Raw genomic sequence first — 16,837 nt, 5'->3', positions numbered from 1 at the left:
CCTTATGCTTGTTGTATTTATCGCTTGCGAGAAATGTAGCATTCGTCAGCGCTAACTGCGTTCAAGAAAATGAGTGAAAAACGCTCCAGAACTTGAAAGTTGGAGCTTCATTCCCAGTAGCAAACCCATAAACTGCGGTCATAAAATCCCATGATTTGAAGCCATAACTTAATGCATCTTTACTCATTCAGCATGCTTTCAGGTTTTCCTTTCCAGCACATTTAATTGCTTAATAATGTGCTTTCAACCACAAAGAAAGACCTCTATAAATGTCATAGTTGGAAGGAAAATCTCCAGAAAACCGACAGAGGTTTGGCGTTAATAACAATAACACGGCTCCCGTCATCTTTGTCTTTGTGATGCAGTGACAATGACCTACTTGCTGAAGGGTACAACCTATGTGCACACACAAGAGGATTTCCCCCAATTCAATCCAACTCATCCCAGTGTGACATGAGGATTGTGTGTAATGGGCGTAAAAATTGGAGTTCATCACACAGAGATGATGCAGACAGAGCATGTTGTTTTTTTGTGTGTTCCAGCTTGTCGCCACAATGCCAATCCAACTGAAGACAGCCAAGCATTCAGATAAGATGCAATGGAATTATCTTTTATTTTGCACTTTTTCTGCCCTTCCCACCATTCACACCTAGTACTTCTGTCGGAGCCTTATCTTATCAATAACGAGACTATTCTGTAACGTCAACACAGGAACCTCTGAGAATGAATTGCAATACGTGTGCGTGATAAGGGGAAGGAAAAAGGGTGACTTTAGAGGACAGCGCTGGGACAATCCTGAGTCTGGGGTTGGGGGGTAACGGGGGTTACACTATAGAAATGTCCTCAGCACGGTGAAAAATGAAGTGGTTCCTTACCTGCCAATCATAGTAGAGTGCTGCTGGACAGCCGCCTCCAGCAGCCTCTCCAAAATGGTCCACTCTCCCATGGTGAGGTGTCAGGGGGGTCACACCAAACCGGGTACTCGATCTTTCTTCCTTGCTTTGCTCTTTGGTCGGTGGGGGCACATCCACTATCGCCCCCCCCCTGCCCGTTGCCTGTAGTCCCGCTCCGTGCTGCACCAGCTCCCTTTTGACCTTTACACCTGGCCTTGGGAGATGTTTTTGTGCTTCCTCCAGGCTTGTAGTGCTATGATTCTCTTGACAGTGGTGGAGAGGTGCTAATCTGATTGCGTTCTTCTACCCCCCCCCCCCCTTTTCTCCCAGGCTCTCTCTTCGCCTTCACCCCCCCCTCCTCTCCCTGTGCAGTGATGCTTGTCCTCCCCTGCCGCACCACTCTGTTCTGCACTACAGCATATGCTATAGCTCACTGTTTGACAGCCATGATCACCCTCTCTTTTCTGCTTCCCTTTCTTTGCTCCTCTGCTACATCAGCTGGCCTCCCTGCCATCAGTGCTCCTCTTCTCCTCGCATTGTCTTTTGCTACTGTCACCTAAAGACCTCAGTGCGGAGCAGCGTAAACAAAGCCACTTGCACTGGGTAAAAGCTCCGAATCCAGAGTCTCCTACTTCCTACTGAGGACTGCAGAGCCACACCAGCATACACGCAGCTCCTGCCTGCTGAATGTCATTTTATGACTGGAGGAATGGTCTCTCCCAAAGCTCCAAGCGCTACAGTGCAAGGACTCATAAAAAAACCGCGCACACACACACACTCGTATACACTAACACACACATGTACGCTGCCACCCAGCCCCCTAGCAATAAATCAGCTGCCTTGCTGCATCCAGTGAGGCTGAACCAAGGTGCTGCAGACCTTCCGTCCTGTCTTGTCCCCCTTTTGCTAATTTGAGCACACCCCAGTGCTTAGAGTCATGTCTGCGGCACACGAAGAGCTGTCCTGTCAAGCATATTTCTGTGCTCCATCATCTTGACTCCCCCCCTCCAACCTAACCTTCTCCACCCCCTCTCCTCATGCTAACCCCCACTCTCTTCCACCCTCCACCTTTTTTTTTTTTACTCACATACGTGTGCAGATCTTCCCCCGACTAGCTCTCAGCGCTCCGTCCCCATCTCTGTGTTCCCTCTCCACCTCTGTCTCTTTCTCCAGCATGGAATCGCTCTATCTCTGTCACATTGTGAGCATGCAGAACCCCCCCGTACCCACTCACGGATCTGCTCTCTCTCCTCCCTCTCTCCCGCCCTCCCTTGTAAATGTGCTTACCCTCATCACAGCTTCACTTATGCTTGCAAGAATGCCTCCTTCTGGCCACAAATGCAGGGATTCAGCATCTTACATTGCATTACGCCTCATCATTGCTGCAATCCTTTGTCCTATTTTTCATACTCCTCTCATCTGGGGAAAATGATTACAGTGGGAATGTGGCTCTGTTCCCCCACCATCCCCCACTGATGTCCTTCTCTACTTCTTACTGTTCGGGATGACCACACAACTACTTTACCATGACCCAACGCTGATGCTATTCCCTCTCCTAATCGGTCCCTGTGTTCTTCACTCTTCACCCTCCTCCTCCTCCTCCTCCTTCATCTCATCCAATGTACACCCCACCCCTCTCAGGAGACCTGAGTGCTGTGTTGCACTTTGCTGTGACATTGAAAGCTGCATTCATTAGATTTATATTAAGGTGATGTGGAGATGGGAAGGTCTCCCTCCATCATGCGCACAGTGGCAGGCAGAGGTGCGTCATTGATACACTCACACATCAGCAGCCGGCTCAGGAAATCCATACTGGTGTGTATCTTTGGGAGAATAAAAAGAGAAGTGTGGGGGTTTTTTCCCCCCCCCCATACATAAACGGGCTTCCCCATCTCCAGAGGATTGGATCAAGTTTTGCACATAGTCAATGATGCAGTGGTACGACGAGCAACCAGCACATCAGAATGAAGTCACTGCTTGGGGTGACATGTTCATTTGTGCAGTCTTTCCTCTTAGTCACGCTTCTCTGGATTTTGGATGACATGCCTTAGTCGGTCCTGATTGCTGTGCTTTCCTCTGAGGCAAAGTGGAACTTAAAAAAACAATGGACTTTAAAAAACAGAAAGTGAGCTGATTTAACCATGACAGACCTTTTCAATTGCAATCAACTGCAGAAAGTGCATGAACACAAATATTAAATAGGGGATATTCTCAGACAAATTTGTCAATTCAGCTTCTCAGGGTCATTCCCTTACCAAGGACATGTGGCGTGGTTGGGGGGAAGGTGTTCAACTCGTATATGCTGATGATCGAGCCCAGAGCCAGCGGGTCTATTAGGCAATAAGGCTAAGGGCACTGTAGCCACCAGGGGGCGCCATAAAATCTGAAAAAAAATTAACCTTCAAAATAATTTCATTAATTCGTTATTACCGTCAACTCTTGAAATTGAAAACTCACATTGATTCCAATGTAAAACAATGCCCAATTAATATTACTACAAATTACAGTAAAGTCTCGTTATATCGATATTCTCGGGAGTCGGAAAAAATACCGATATAACCGGACTATCCATATATCCGATCCTGCACCGAACTGCATTAAAAGTGGGCGGATCTTTGATATGGCATGTAATTTTCTCCTTGAGTTCATGGATTGCGTATCTAGCATGCTTTTGTACTACAATAAAGTTTGTACTACAGTAAATAAAAATAAACTTACGCTGTAGTGATTACCGGTTACCGGGACATAATTCACCCCGGAACTATCGATAGGGAAGGTGTTGCCACCCGGAGGGGTAGGCGCGCGAGGGACGGGTGTTTTCCGCTGTGTGTGCTGCACTCTGGTGGTGGAAGTGTGAAAAATAAAGTTGACTGGAAGCAGCCGTTCGCCGTGTTCTTTTTTGGTATTGAAATCCTTAAGCAAAGATTGATTTAAGCTGCTTTTGTATCGATATAAGCAGACCAAATTGGCTGGCGGGAGATGAAAAGGGCATCGTAGTAACCGGATTATCATAATAACCGGGTATCGTACTAACTGAACTAATTATATCATAAAAGACTAGAAATTTGCCGGGAAATGAAAATAGTATCGTAATAAGTAGTAATTCGTTTTAACCGATATCGATATAACGAGACTTTACTGTATAATGCCAAATTACGCCGCACGGTGGGCGAGTCTTTAGCATGTAGGCAGTCGATATCAGGAAGACCTGGGTTCGATTCTCTGCTTGCATCTTCTCCCCATGCGTTGGTTTTCTCCCGGTACTCTGGTTTCCGCCCACATTCCAACATTCCCACAGTCCCACATTGTTAGATTAATTGGCGACTCCAAATTGTCCATTGGTATGAATGTGAGTGTGAATGGTTGCTCGCGCTCAAATTCTGCTGGGATGGGCTCCAGCATAATCAAGACTCTAGTGAGGATAAGCAGCATAGAAAATGGATGATAATGATAATTTTGCCAGGCCATACTTATCCCACAAATTATTGCAGATAAATTGTCAACATTATTTTGAGACAATTTTTTCAATAATGTAATAATATATGGCATAATATTGCAATTATTGCAATATTGCAATATAGGAATGTCAATAACTTTTAAAACACTTTGTTTTTTTTAAAGCTCAATAAAAACGTAAACAAACAAAATAAGACCCCCCCCAAAAAAAATAAATAAATAAACAACCAAAAGAGTCCTGTGCCCGCCTCTCAGACTGAATGATGACTGACAGGAGGGTTCACTCACTCTATTCGTTCCTCTATAGAACCCACGTGCCCAGGTGCTGAGACAGATGAACATACTTAGACATCTTACCATCTAGCCCAGGGGTGGGCAAACTACGGCCCGGGGGCCACATCCGGCCCGCCAAGTGTTTGAATACGGCCCGCCCAATCTTTCCAAAGTATTTCATTTAAACTCAACATACAACCTGGCATCATGGCCTGAGCCAACCTTTTGATGGTTTTATCAATTTCGTTTTTTGACATGGTCTGTTGTTTACAAAGTGCTCCTGAAAAAAGGGACACAAGCACATAATAATAATAATAATAATAATAATAATTATTATTATTATTATTAGATTATTAGATTATTATAATTATTATTAGAACTATTATGATTATTATAATTATTATATTAATGCTAATTACTATATTAATTATATATAATATTATTGTTATATTTGCATATTTTACATAATAATAATATAATAATTATTATTTTAATTTTACTGTAATTATTATAATATTTTATTATTTTTAAAATATTTAAATATAAATATAAAATAATAAATAATAATAGCAGATTGCATGACAATTTTACAGATACAATAATACCAGGTGGACTGTTACGTGTAAAATATATAGTCTGCCCCCCCCTCCCCCCCTCCTGTAAATTTTGTCATATCAATGCGGCCCACGAGTCAAAAAGTTTGCCCACCCATGATCTAGCCTGTTTAGTAGCGAGAGGAGGAAAACAAACACATATTCACATGTCAATATATCGAGGCTGGCAAAATTTGTGACTTATTTAGCGCGCGGTTCATTGATAACGCAATATAATATGATATGCATGTCACCTAATAAATGAAAGCTAAAGTAAAAACAAGATTTCTATTGTAAGCATATGTAAATCTCTGATGAAGGGGTCGGCTTAAAAAATCTTGCCTAGGGTGCCACGTCTGCTCGTAGCAGACCAAGCCCAGGCATCAGGCGGATGGAGACCGTTATCTGTACTGCACATAAGAGAGATTTAGTCGCAGTTGTGTCTTCAATGACCACAAGCTCAAGAAGGCACTTGCTTACTATAGGGTTGCTAACCATTTACTTGTTATTGTTACATTTTGCATGTGTAAACAAACACCCTTGGGTGTCCTATACACTTCTACTATCAATCCATACTTATGTTTGAAAGAATGAAATGACTCTCCCAATAAATCAGACAAAACTATCCAATAAAAGTGACTATGATTCTAATGATTGGTAGCTTCTGCAGCACTCAGGTATAAATTAGTTTAATGAGTTATTTCAGTCTGGATTTGAAGAGACATGATAGTAAAGCAAATAGGTTCATAAATGATTAGAAAAATAAACTCTCAGCAGCACAGATTTTATTCTTCAAAATGACCAAAAATTAACACCTCGTTTGAACAGATTAAATAATTAAATAATTCTGCATTGATACCCTGTATATGTTGGTGAATGCGTGTCATGTAAAATATAATTATTTTCCACATTTGCAACATATGTATTTTATTCCATGTGTGAAAAGGTTTATTAGAATTTCCTATTTCAAAATGTATATGTATGTATTCCAATGTTTGGCACAAATAACAACATCATAAAAAAAAACAAGGTGGCGTTGCTCTCAGGAACAAACATGGACATCTTGTGGGCATCTGACAAAATGCAACGCTGAAATTTTGTCAGATGCCGAGAAAGCACGCTACTTAAGGAACCAAAGTTCTTGTTGTCAAAAACATCGAAGACCGATTATCACATACTACAGCATTAATTTGCCCTATAACCTAGAAACCGCCCATGAATGATACAGGAAAAGGCCAAAATGATACTGTGTCAAAACCTGTGTCATACTGATAAAATATAGAGTTTAACCATATCCAGTATCAGCCCCCATAGCTGTCCACTCTGAGCGCCCTGCTCTGATATCAGGCCCATGAAACAACCAATCAGAGAACAGCGTACTACCATGTGCCACCAGATAAGATCTTATCTTGATAAGATAAGACTGTCTCGGGCTGATACTGGCACTTGGGGGCATGATACTGCTCCTGACACCAGACAAACCATGTGATAACCTATAATTACATCACCTAACAATAATACCAAATTCAACAATATTAAGAAACACACTGGTGTATTATTTATCACCAACATTTGCAGAAATTATAAATTGTGTGATTTCTTATTTAATGCCTCACTTATTTATTTATAATAAATAATAATAATAATACATTTTATTTGTATAGCGTTTTTCAAAATACTCAAAGACACTTTACAGAAAAATTGAGTTGAATAAAAACATGTAAACAGAGTAAAATATACGTTAAAATACAACATTAATTCATTTATAAACAGTTAAAACATGAGTATATTTATTATTGACAATTTATTCCAATTATTCCTATTTATTCCTTTATCCCCTTTATTGTGTTTTTATCTTATTTTCACATTTTATGTATTCATTTTCCTTCACACTGCACAAGGTTTTTGCTGGATTTTTTTAAAAACCAATTGGCTTCTGGATTTTTATTTATTATTATTAGCTTTGTTACTGACCGGTGTTATCAATCTCATTGTCCTTTTCCATTACCAGAAATTGCACATCAGTAAAACATAAACAGAGGATTTATTGACCATAAACCGTGGGTGATATAGTCAACTCATGAACCTTTTGTACAGGACTTGTCATTGTCTGTCTATCTCTGTAAAAAGCAAATGAAGCGGAGAGAAGATAACGTTGCTGCAGGACTTCAGCCTTCTTGGCAGCAGTTGTTGGCTGAGCTAGAGGTCAAACACCATCAGAACTAGTTCTCGTCGCCCCTGAATGAGCAGCCTCACAATCTGGAATCAAATCTCTGTTGGAACATTTCGAGTTTGCATGTTCTCCCTGTGCTTGCATGCCCACATGTTAGGCTAATTGTTCACTTGTGTGTTTGGTTTTGTTGTCTAACAGTCCATAATGTGACTAATCTGCCCTCTTGTGGATAAATAATGGTATGGTAACAGTCTGTTTTGGGTTTTAAAGCCCATGTTGTATGATGTATATGATACCTTAATAATGATACCTTCATGTAATATATTATAATGTAATTATATACGTATATAATTCACCTATAAATGCATTGTGTTTCTTTTTCACAATGAATTGAGTCATATAATGTAAGATATGCTGTATAACCGCTAGGGGGCAGCGCACTAATGTGTCCTCAAAGTGCCAACAGGGAGAACACTTTGTGTCCGAAGAAGAGTGGCCCAAAGTGGCTAGCTAGTGTAGGCATGTCATACAAGTAGTGTAATGCTAACTTAGCTGCTGCTAGGTGCTGAGTTGTCCAAAAGTGTTTAGAAGCCCACGGGAGAATTTGTTTTATGACGAGAAACCATTTCTAAGTGGTTTCTGTTGGGAGCCTGACAAACGAGCGACACAATCCAGACATTAGATACGAAAAGAGCTGGTTAGCTTGTTTTAGCTGGCTGACTGGGAGGCTCCAGAGAAGTAAACGTCACAGCTTGTATCACAGCCATGTCCACGGCCGGAGACTTTGGAAATCCACTAAGAAAATTTAAATTGGTCTTCCTCGGGGAACAAAGTGGTAAGTCATATATTTTAGTGACCACGTGCGACATTTAATGTGAATCGGTGTTGAAAATTTCCCATTAGGATAAGATGCTTAGGACTTTGGGTAGGTTGTGGCTTTGGTGATTTAATCGGTTGTCGTGGCTAGCTTACATTAGCCACGTATGTAACGTTATGATATGACTGCAACTCTTTAAACTTATTTCTGCTCTCTTCCAAATGACGTTTATCCTAAACACAGCAATAATATCAGTGGAGGTATTCGTTCTTGTTACAATTTTTACTTCGGGGTATCTTTCTATTGTAGTAGCAAGGCTTACTAAGTATAGTTCGTAGACCAGTACTGTAATGATTAAGCACGGTGATGGATTCACGACATCGCAGAAAAATAGTAAACAGAAGTGCTCATGAACACGCATCAACTGATTTCAGTTGTCAGTTGTGTTGAGGAACGTAGTCAATCCAGGTCCACGTAAGTCCACACCAACATGGTTGCGGCTCTTGCTCGTTCTGATTTGTTTGTCCATCGTGTTATAAAAACCCGGTCAGTAACATTCCAACGTTGTTCACTACCCATACTCCCACTTTCACTCAAACACACCTTTCAATGGGAAACTGATTGATATCAGACATACCCAAACACATGGATTAGATGTTGGCCTATCAACAACCCAAAGCAGTTTAACCATCTCCCAAGAGAAGTGAAGCCAATGTTAAGTGGTAATACTGAAGTAGAACATTGTACAGCACACTGCATGCGACTTATCTCTCAGGCTGATAAACACAAGGTGGGGCACGGCTTGCGTTGCTGTCACTCAATAGATGCCAAATCTTGTCAAAGCCTTATAGTTGATTATCTCAAGAGTCCACAATTTTGACAAAATCACGCCGAAAGCCAAGGAGCCACACCTGAATGTACATTTTTACATTTCAGTGGGGAAGACCTCGCTGATCACCAGGTTCATGTATGACAGCTTCGACAACACTTACCAGGTGAGGCCAACAGATAACTGTCCGTATAAGTAATAGAGAATTTGTGGCTAATTCACATAATTTATACTTCTTTCAGGCCACAATAGGAATCGATTTCCTGTCAAAAACGATGTACCTCGAGGACAGAACAGTAAGTGTGGACCGGGCACTGCCTTCCCCTTTATGAGGCGTCGGGCGGTGGCCATAACCCACTACAAGCTAAAACTCGACTCTGAACCCCCATCATTACTTACTCATTCTGTTCCCCCCTTCAAGCACCACAACACATTTACTGTGACACACATGAGCACAAGTTTTATTTATATGTTAAATGTCTTATTTTCCCTGATTACATATACTGCGGTGTGAAAAAGTGTTTTCCCCCCTTCCCCTTCTAGATCAGGTTACAGTTGTGGGACACGGCAGGCCAAGAGCGATTTCGCAGTCTCATCCCAAGTTACATCAGAGACTCTGCTGCTGCCGTTGTAGTGTACGACATCACAAGTAGGTGGATTACGCATTCATTTTATAGCTAAAGCAATCATCTGTATTGTATGTTTTTTTTCTGAGTTTCGTTCATATCAACCATTTTGTCATTGTGTTTCTAACAACAAGTCGCATTCTGGTCCATTAATTGTCTCCCATCATCCCTTCGGTAGATGTGAACTCCTTCCAGCAAACCACCAAATGGATTGATGATGTGAGAACAGAGCGAGGAAGTGATGTCATTATCATGTTGGTGGGAAACAAGACAGACCTTGCAGACAAAAGGTAATCTCGTCTTCCTTCCTGCCTCCCTCCCTGGCATTGGGCACACTAATGAAGTCATTGATTGTTGCTGCTGGAATATCAATACACTTTCCTTATGCAGACATTTCCCACTTCTCCATTACATGTCAGTGCTGTGATTGGCGTTTTTTTTCAGCAGTTTTCTTGCACTACCCATAAAGTAACAGCCATGAATTGTGTGAATATAACCCCTCTCCATTCATTTCCAGGATTTTTTATGGATGATAAAACACCTCATTGCTGCTTAATTGCCTTAATTGCTTAATTTCCCCCTTTTTTATGGTGTAGGGCTGTTTACTGGATTTAGTGGACTTCGACCGCATGTTCCTTCAAGTCGATGTAAAATAAATGAAACTTAGTGCAGGTGATCCTCAAGTTATGGACGAGTTTCGTTCCTACAATGTGTTAACACTTGAGTCACTCACACTGTACACGGAACAAAGGAAGGACATAAAATACACGACATACAATCAAAAACAGAATAACTGGCACTTAAAGAATTTGTCTGTGAGGCCGTGAACGTGGCAAGTCCTGTGTGTGTGTCAATCAATGAATGTTGCGGCATATTAGTTGTGATATTTTGGCTAGATTTATATGGCTAAATTTGTGTCAAAGCGAAACTGTATTTTCCACAAAATGCCATTTCCCCTCCCTTTTTGTTGGGAATTGATATTTCCCCCAAACTTAGTTATGTTCTACTGCTGTTTACTACAGAATGGAAAAAGGTCGAAAAGCAACCTTTTTTCAGATGAAAGATGCGAATGATATATACCTTTGTGCCTTGAAAATTCATCACAAATGGCCAAGAGTGAGATGGATGTCTGACTTTATGATAGTCACAGTAGTCAAGCAGTTGAGAAGTGGGGCCACACTGTATTGAGCACAGTGTAAGTGTGCATTCTTCTGTGTCGCACTGTGTTTAACTAGTTCTCTTGGAAGTCTTGTGTTTGTGCATCATAATTGAGGATCACCTGTATTGTTTTGCACTTAACCGGTCTGTTTGCTGTTTAATACCAATGGTTATTCTGTGGGTCTTCAGTAAATTTCATTGACCTGTGCTGTGCAACTTTAACCCCTTTATCTACCACAGGCAAGTATCTATTGAGGAGGGAGAGAGGAAAGCCAAAGAACTTAATGTAATGTTTATTGAGACTAGTGCGAAAGCAGGCTACAACGTAAAGCAGGTAAGCTCGCGAGCGAGCATCGTGCTCCATCATCCCGCCTCCGATGCTGCCACCTGAGCAATGCCATCAAAAGTGCCCCCATCCAAGCCACAAATCATATTGTGTATTCGGCAGCAGACACCAATAAGTGCTACTTAGTACCAAACCTTGATCTCCTCCACCAGTATTGATGTGCAGATTAACTTTTGGTCTTGAGCAGAGGTGGCAGCAGGAGCAGAGAGGAGCACGACTACTTGCTTTTTTTTCCCCAAGTATTGAATCTGTGTTTTTTCCCCCCCTTCCTTTGTGTCCCTGTCTGCCGGTGTGCGTTTGTGTGTGTGTTTGTGTGCGTGTTGTACGCTGTGACTCATCACAGACAGATTACCACAGAGGAGGGAGAGCAGAGGGCAAAAGAGATGAATGTTCTGTTTATTGAAACAAGTGCAAAGACAGGCTACAATGTCAAACAGGTAGAGCGCGTGTTACCTTTGTGTGGGCGTGTGTGCATGTGTGAGCTCTCCTCTGATTGGCTTTAACTTCACACATGCATGTGTGCATTGATTCTTAAAAGAGAACAGTAGCTATTTGATCATAAATCATAAAGTATGCCTATGTTGACTGACCATCTTTTGATACTCTGGTTGGTTTAAAGAAAAGTTTCATGATGCTGTAATTTAACAAAAAGATATGTTCAAAGACACACGCACACCCATTCATAAATATCAAAAGATGGTTCAGAGTTGACAATCTTCCAAGGAGTATACGGGCTACAATGCAAAGTTAAAAAAAAAACAAAACTACAGGTTGTCCCAAAAATGTGACGTTTTACAAGCAAACGATAAAGCCTAGCTCAATGAAATTGAACAGTGGAGGTGTTGAACGCCGTAAGTTTATTATGGGACTGATTTCATAAATGTTCAATATGTGCACGGTTTTAGGTGACGGTGTTGCCAGTATATTCCAAGATGCAAAATTACTTCTCTTTGGGAGTGAATGGCATAGCTCGACCTGAAAACAGAACAAAAATAAAATCTTGATCTGATTCTATCCAGGGCGGCACAGCGGTCTAGTGGTTAGCGCGCAGACCTCACAGCTAGGAGACCAGGGTTCAATTCGGCCATCTCTGTGTGGAGTTTGCATGTTCTCCCCGTGCATGCGTGGGTTTTCTCCGGGTACTCCGGTTTCCTCCCACATTCCAAAAACATGCTGGGTTAATTGGCGACTCCAAATTGTCCATAGGTATGAATGTGAGTGTGAATGGTTGTTTGTCTATATGTGCCCTGTGATTGGCTGGCGACCAGTCCAGGGTGTACCCCGCCTCTCGCCCGAAGACAGCTGGGATAGGCTCCAGCACCCCCCGCGACCCTCGTGAGGAAAAAGCGGTAGAAAATGAATGAATGAATGAATAAATCTATCCAATTTGAGGTTATTTCAAAGAATTGCCAAAGTGATTGGCCTGCAAAATTATGTTAAATTCTTCGGACACCCAAACAAACATAAAGATAAGAGAATACAAAATACTGGAATATTACTGTTGTCTTTATTATGAGTTCAGTGTGGCCCGAATACTCCTTTAACAATCCATTTCACAGTGCTGTTGTCCTAGGTGGCGCATGTTGACAATCATCATACATGCAACACTTTTAGATTCATATGTCACTTGACAGCCTCTAAAGCTCTGTCAGTGGAGGTAAAAAAAAAAGAAATAATTAATAATAATAATAAATAATTGTTGTGCATAGAGTCATTTCTCGTTTATTGCGGTTAATTGGTTCCAGGCCCGACTGTGTTAAGTGAATTTCTGCAAAGGGAAGGGCATAGAAAACCTGTTTATGACATTCTAAATGGTCAACTCATGGCCCTGTAGACATGGAATAACACCCCATAGTCACCCTGAGACTCATATTATTCTTGGTTTGCAACAAATTGAGTAGGTCTAATGCACAGGCTATGGGATCACTGCAGGGACACGAGACGGCTAGCGCATACCGAGCTAACTAGTTAGCCTTAAGTTTTTATTCTAAACTTAAGAAAGGGTTTCAAACATAGTCAATGTATTGTCTCATCAGTCTCACATTACTGACGCCTACTGAATAGAATACTATGTATAAGTTGTATTTCAAATGGGGATGCTCCCATTCGATTGGCCACCAATCAATAACCCAACTGCATGTGCTACTGGAGGTCCCGCTAGGGCTCCACCAATGTCTCAATCTCACATCCAAAGACTTCTTAAAGAAGGCGTCTTATACTCTGTAAGTCATATATGTTGTCTTAGACAAAAGTATTCGACTTACTTTTTTTGAGTGAAGGTTATTTTTTATATGTTCTGATTCATTTTTCATATCACATAACAATATCTGGCATTCTGGAACCCTTTTTTTTTTTTAATAATTACATATTTTTCGGGGCCCAATGGCAGTCAGAATTCGGATTGGTATTAATATCGACTGATTTGACTCTTTCTGGTATCGGAATCGACAGCATAATACTTAGAGCATCCCAAATTTTACATAAAAAAAAACTAATAATACGCCATAGTCAACCACAAAATAGCGACCATTTATTAATTGTTGAAAATAGAGTGAGGGAGATGTTCGAACCGCAAAGTGGCGATGGACGACTACTTCTCTGCGAGAGCTTCAGGTGGACCACATGCTCCATCATGTAATGAGAATACAGACCGGTCACCGCATTGATTGTTATTTGTGTTTTTGCGTTGACATTTCATGAACTGACAAACTCTGTCTGCTTTTCCCCATCCCTCCCCATGCAGCTCTTCCGTCGCGTGGCAGCCGCCCTCCCTGGCATGGACAACACACAGGACAAAAATAGAGAGGACAGTATCCTTTTGTGTGCATGTTTGCTGTCAGTCTTGTCGTGGGCCGTTAAGTCACTCTCCTGTCGTGTCGTATGTCAAGAGGAAAATCTCTTTTAGCTCTGAGACAGCTCGCTGTAGCAAGCTGTCATTGCACGTTTGTGGATTTGTCCAAGGAAGACATATCCCAAGAGGATGGAAGTTATTTCTGCACATCTACTAGCAAGGGCCAGTTGCTCCTAATACACTCACTATACATCTATGCAGTCTCCGTTTAAAGTGGTTAAAACAAATTTTAGTAGAACACACAGAGTTTGGTTGTAAATGTACATCAACGACACATTAGTTGTACTTTTTTCCAGTTTCATGTTGGGGTGCATATGAATATCCAGGAGATAAATACATTGTGGTCATCTACAATGCATGTCTAATTGTGTAATTACTGCTAAACAGCTCTCAGTACGGTACAGCCACTACAGTAAACAAAAGGGAGTGTATTTTTTGGCTAGGGAGGTTAGCACAAACTACTGTACAAAACCAATGTCTACACAACTTTGTGCCAAATAACCGTAACAATTGGTGCAAATGAAAATACAGATCCGATTTTGTAGTCCCTTCTTACTACTTTGTCAATAAACCGCAAAGTCACATGCTCACTAATGCCCATATGGATACATTTGGTCTTTTTTTTGTTTTTAGTGCATGTAAGTAAATCATTTATGATGAGATGGAATCGTCCCCCCTATACCAGAATGAAAGTGGTACAGCTTCACGATATTATGTCTTCTTTGAACCAGGAAGTGCAAACTCAAATACTCGTTCAGCCCCATCGAGTGGCATTGTAGTTATCACTCTAAAGCAGGGGTGGGCAAACTTTTTGACTTGTGGGCCGTATTGAGTTAACAAAATTCACAGGGGGGCCAGAATATATATATTTAACACACAAACACACACACTTGTAATTCTAACAGTCCGCATTGAATTATTTGTCTAATTTTATCTGTAAAAGTGTTATACTATCAGCTGTATGTCCCTTTTTTCAGGAACAATTGAAACATCAGACCACATCAAATTACGAAATAGGATTTTACAGTTTTATGTATTTATTTATTTATTTATTTTTTTTACTGAATAAGATATCCGACTTGCAAGTCATGTTGCCAGCTTGTATGTTAAAAGTTTAAATACTTGCCGCATGTGACCCCCGGGCCGTAGTTTGCCCACCCCTGCTCTAAAGGCTACATTTTTGTATTGTTTGTATTTTATTAAATTGATTAGACTTTCCAGGTGTACTGTGTGGTGAAATACAGAGCATCCGGAAATACATATATGCTATGTTACAGCCTTATTCCAAAATAGAATACATGTTTTCCCTCACAATTCTACTTGCACAACATCCCATAACATCCCACACCAAAAACATATTTTGAAATATTTGCAAATCAATACAAAAATGGAGGGGAAAGGAAATCTCGTGTATGTAAGCACAACCTTCGCCAAAAACGTTTTGACCCAAAATCATGTCCAATCAACAGGGGGACTGTAAAAACATCTGAAGGATGATTATGCACATGTGATGTCTTAATTTTTCATTTTTAACACAGTTGCAAAATCAGAACAAAATTCGTTCACATTGCCATCATGTAGTTCTTTGTGGAATTTCATCCGTTATGGAATAAGGCTATTAAAATACAATGTAGAAAAAGAGTGAATACTTTCCAACTTCGCCTGTGCTTTGTGGCTATTGAATTCTGTTTTTAGGAGTATTTTCACTTTGCCTTGCTTCCCTCTTTGGTATTCCCTAACTCTTGTGCCTTCAGTGATTGACATCAAGCTGGAGAAGCCACCAGAGCAGCCTGCCAGTGAAGGAGGTTGTGCCTGCTAATTGCTGCCCTGTGTTACTGGGAAATGTCCTCCTGGGCTTGTTTGTCTGTATCTGTACCCTTTAATACATCCGCCTCACTTCCCTAGCCTAAAGGGAATATTACATTGGCTCATCTCTGCCATTGTTGTAAACCTTCACTCTTATCGGATAGCCGTGAAAGTCTCGGATCAATATTTGCACTGCTGCACACAAACACTGAATCGGTATTCACGCGCTTGAGCTCAGAGAGGTCTTCACTGAGCTTCAGATGGAGACGGTGGTACAAGTGGAATGAGATATGGTGCGGTAGTTGTTTGTGTAAAGATGACTTTTTAAACCAAACGGCCAGAAAAGAAATATGTACAAAAAGCACAAAATGAAGATGTTTTAAAAGTTAGCATGTTGAATAAATAAATAAAGAGCATTGCATTAACAATATCAAGTGCAATGTGGATCTGTTGAGGATTCGTTCACAATTTCTGTTATGTGTAACTTGGAAAAGGTTGCAAAGTTGCACTGAACGAATTTTGGTGTCCAAGCAGAGTGAAAACCACAAACAGGAGTGACATGTCATGTTAACTTTTACCAGCATATTCCTCCCCTGACATTTCCCAGCATGTCATGAAACCACAGCATGGCCCAAAATATGACACTACACCTTCCCTAATGTATGACATGACCGTCCTCACGCATGCTTCCTCACTGAAACTTGTTTTTGGTCTTGGCTTCTATTTTCTACCCTTTTTCTTTGGATAGATTTTTTTTATATATCTTCAGAATACAATATAGCTATTTGATGATAGTGTTTGATAAAGAGTTTTCATATATAAAGAGTCAATATTATAAAAACCCATTGTAAACATTAGATATGGATTTGCAGTATGCTTTTTGAAGGGAAATGAGGGCTTCTATGGATTTGGGTTTATGTAGTCGCTTGTTTTTATTTTTGGTGTTGATTTTTTTTTTAGTGATTTCACAAGTGTATTTACTCCACAATGACTTATATTTATTTCTATTTCTTTTT

The 16,837-nt window shown here is 40.8% G+C and overlaps 2 protein-coding genes across 5 annotated transcripts in view; one reads left to right on the top strand and one right to left on the bottom strand.

The window, feature by feature from the left end:
• Nucleotides 1-1,910, bottom strand: part of LOC131138230 (gap junction delta-2 protein-like) — a 29,235-nt gene extending 27,325 nt beyond the window's left edge. For both annotated transcript variants that reach the window (XM_058086987.2, XM_058086988.2), the window contains exon 1: nt 876-1,910. In XM_058086987.2, the coding sequence (XP_057942970.1) occupies nt 876-946 (71 nt within the window). In that variant the 5' untranslated portion in view covers nt 947-1,910. The remainder of the gene's footprint in view (nt 1-875) is intronic.
• Nucleotides 1,911-7,859: 5,949 nt separating this feature from the next.
• On the top strand, nt 7,860-16,749 carry rab6a (RAB6A, member RAS oncogene family). 3 transcript variants are annotated; one of them, XR_009132081.2, is made up of 9 exons: nt 7,860-8,223; nt 9,142-9,200; nt 9,277-9,330; nt 9,578-9,683; nt 9,839-9,950; nt 11,059-11,152; nt 11,508-11,601; nt 13,908-13,974; nt 15,770-16,749. XR_009132081.2 is itself a non-coding variant. In XM_058087191.2 (8 exons), exons 1-8 carry the CDS (start codon nt 8,154-8,156, stop codon nt 15,832-15,834), a joined length of 627 nt encoding a protein of 208 aa, XP_057943174.1. In that variant the 5' UTR covers nt 7,860-8,153; the 3' UTR covers nt 15,835-16,749. The 3 variants fall into 3 exon arrangements, 2 of the variants coding, with proteins under 2 accessions (XP_057943174.1, XP_057943173.1); XM_058087191.2 differs by lacking the exon at nt 11,059-11,152; XM_058087190.2 differs by lacking the exon at nt 11,508-11,601 and having other exon boundaries at nt 7,863-8,223.
• The last annotated feature ends 88 nt before the right edge of the window (nt 16,750-16,837 follow it).

Source organism: Doryrhamphus excisus, linkage group LG21 (assembly GCF_037039965.1).
Source record: "Doryrhamphus excisus strain RoL-2023G ecotype Guam linkage group LG21, RoL_Dexc_Guam_v1.1, whole genome shotgun sequence".
NCBI classification, from domain to species: Eukaryota; Metazoa; Chordata; class Actinopteri; order Syngnathiformes; family Syngnathidae; genus Doryrhamphus; species Doryrhamphus excisus.
The sequence above is the reverse complement of the archived record's forward strand: the minus strand, read 5'-3'. Positions and strand labels throughout refer to the sequence as shown.

Excerpts from the sequence above, each read along its gene's own strand:
- rab6a (XM_058087191.2), top strand. The coding sequence starts at position 8,154 with ATGTCCACGGCCGGAGACTTTGGAAATCCACTAAGAAAATTTAAATTG. Across the intron at positions 8,224-9,141 it reads CTTCCTCGGGGAACAAAGTG|TGGGGAAGACCTCGCTGATC; the intron begins GTAAGTCATATA and ends TTTACATTTCAG. Across the intron at positions 11,602-13,907 it reads CAGGCTACAATGTCAAACAG|CTCTTCCGTCGCGTGGCAGC; the intron begins GTAGAGCGCGTG and ends CTCCCCATGCAG.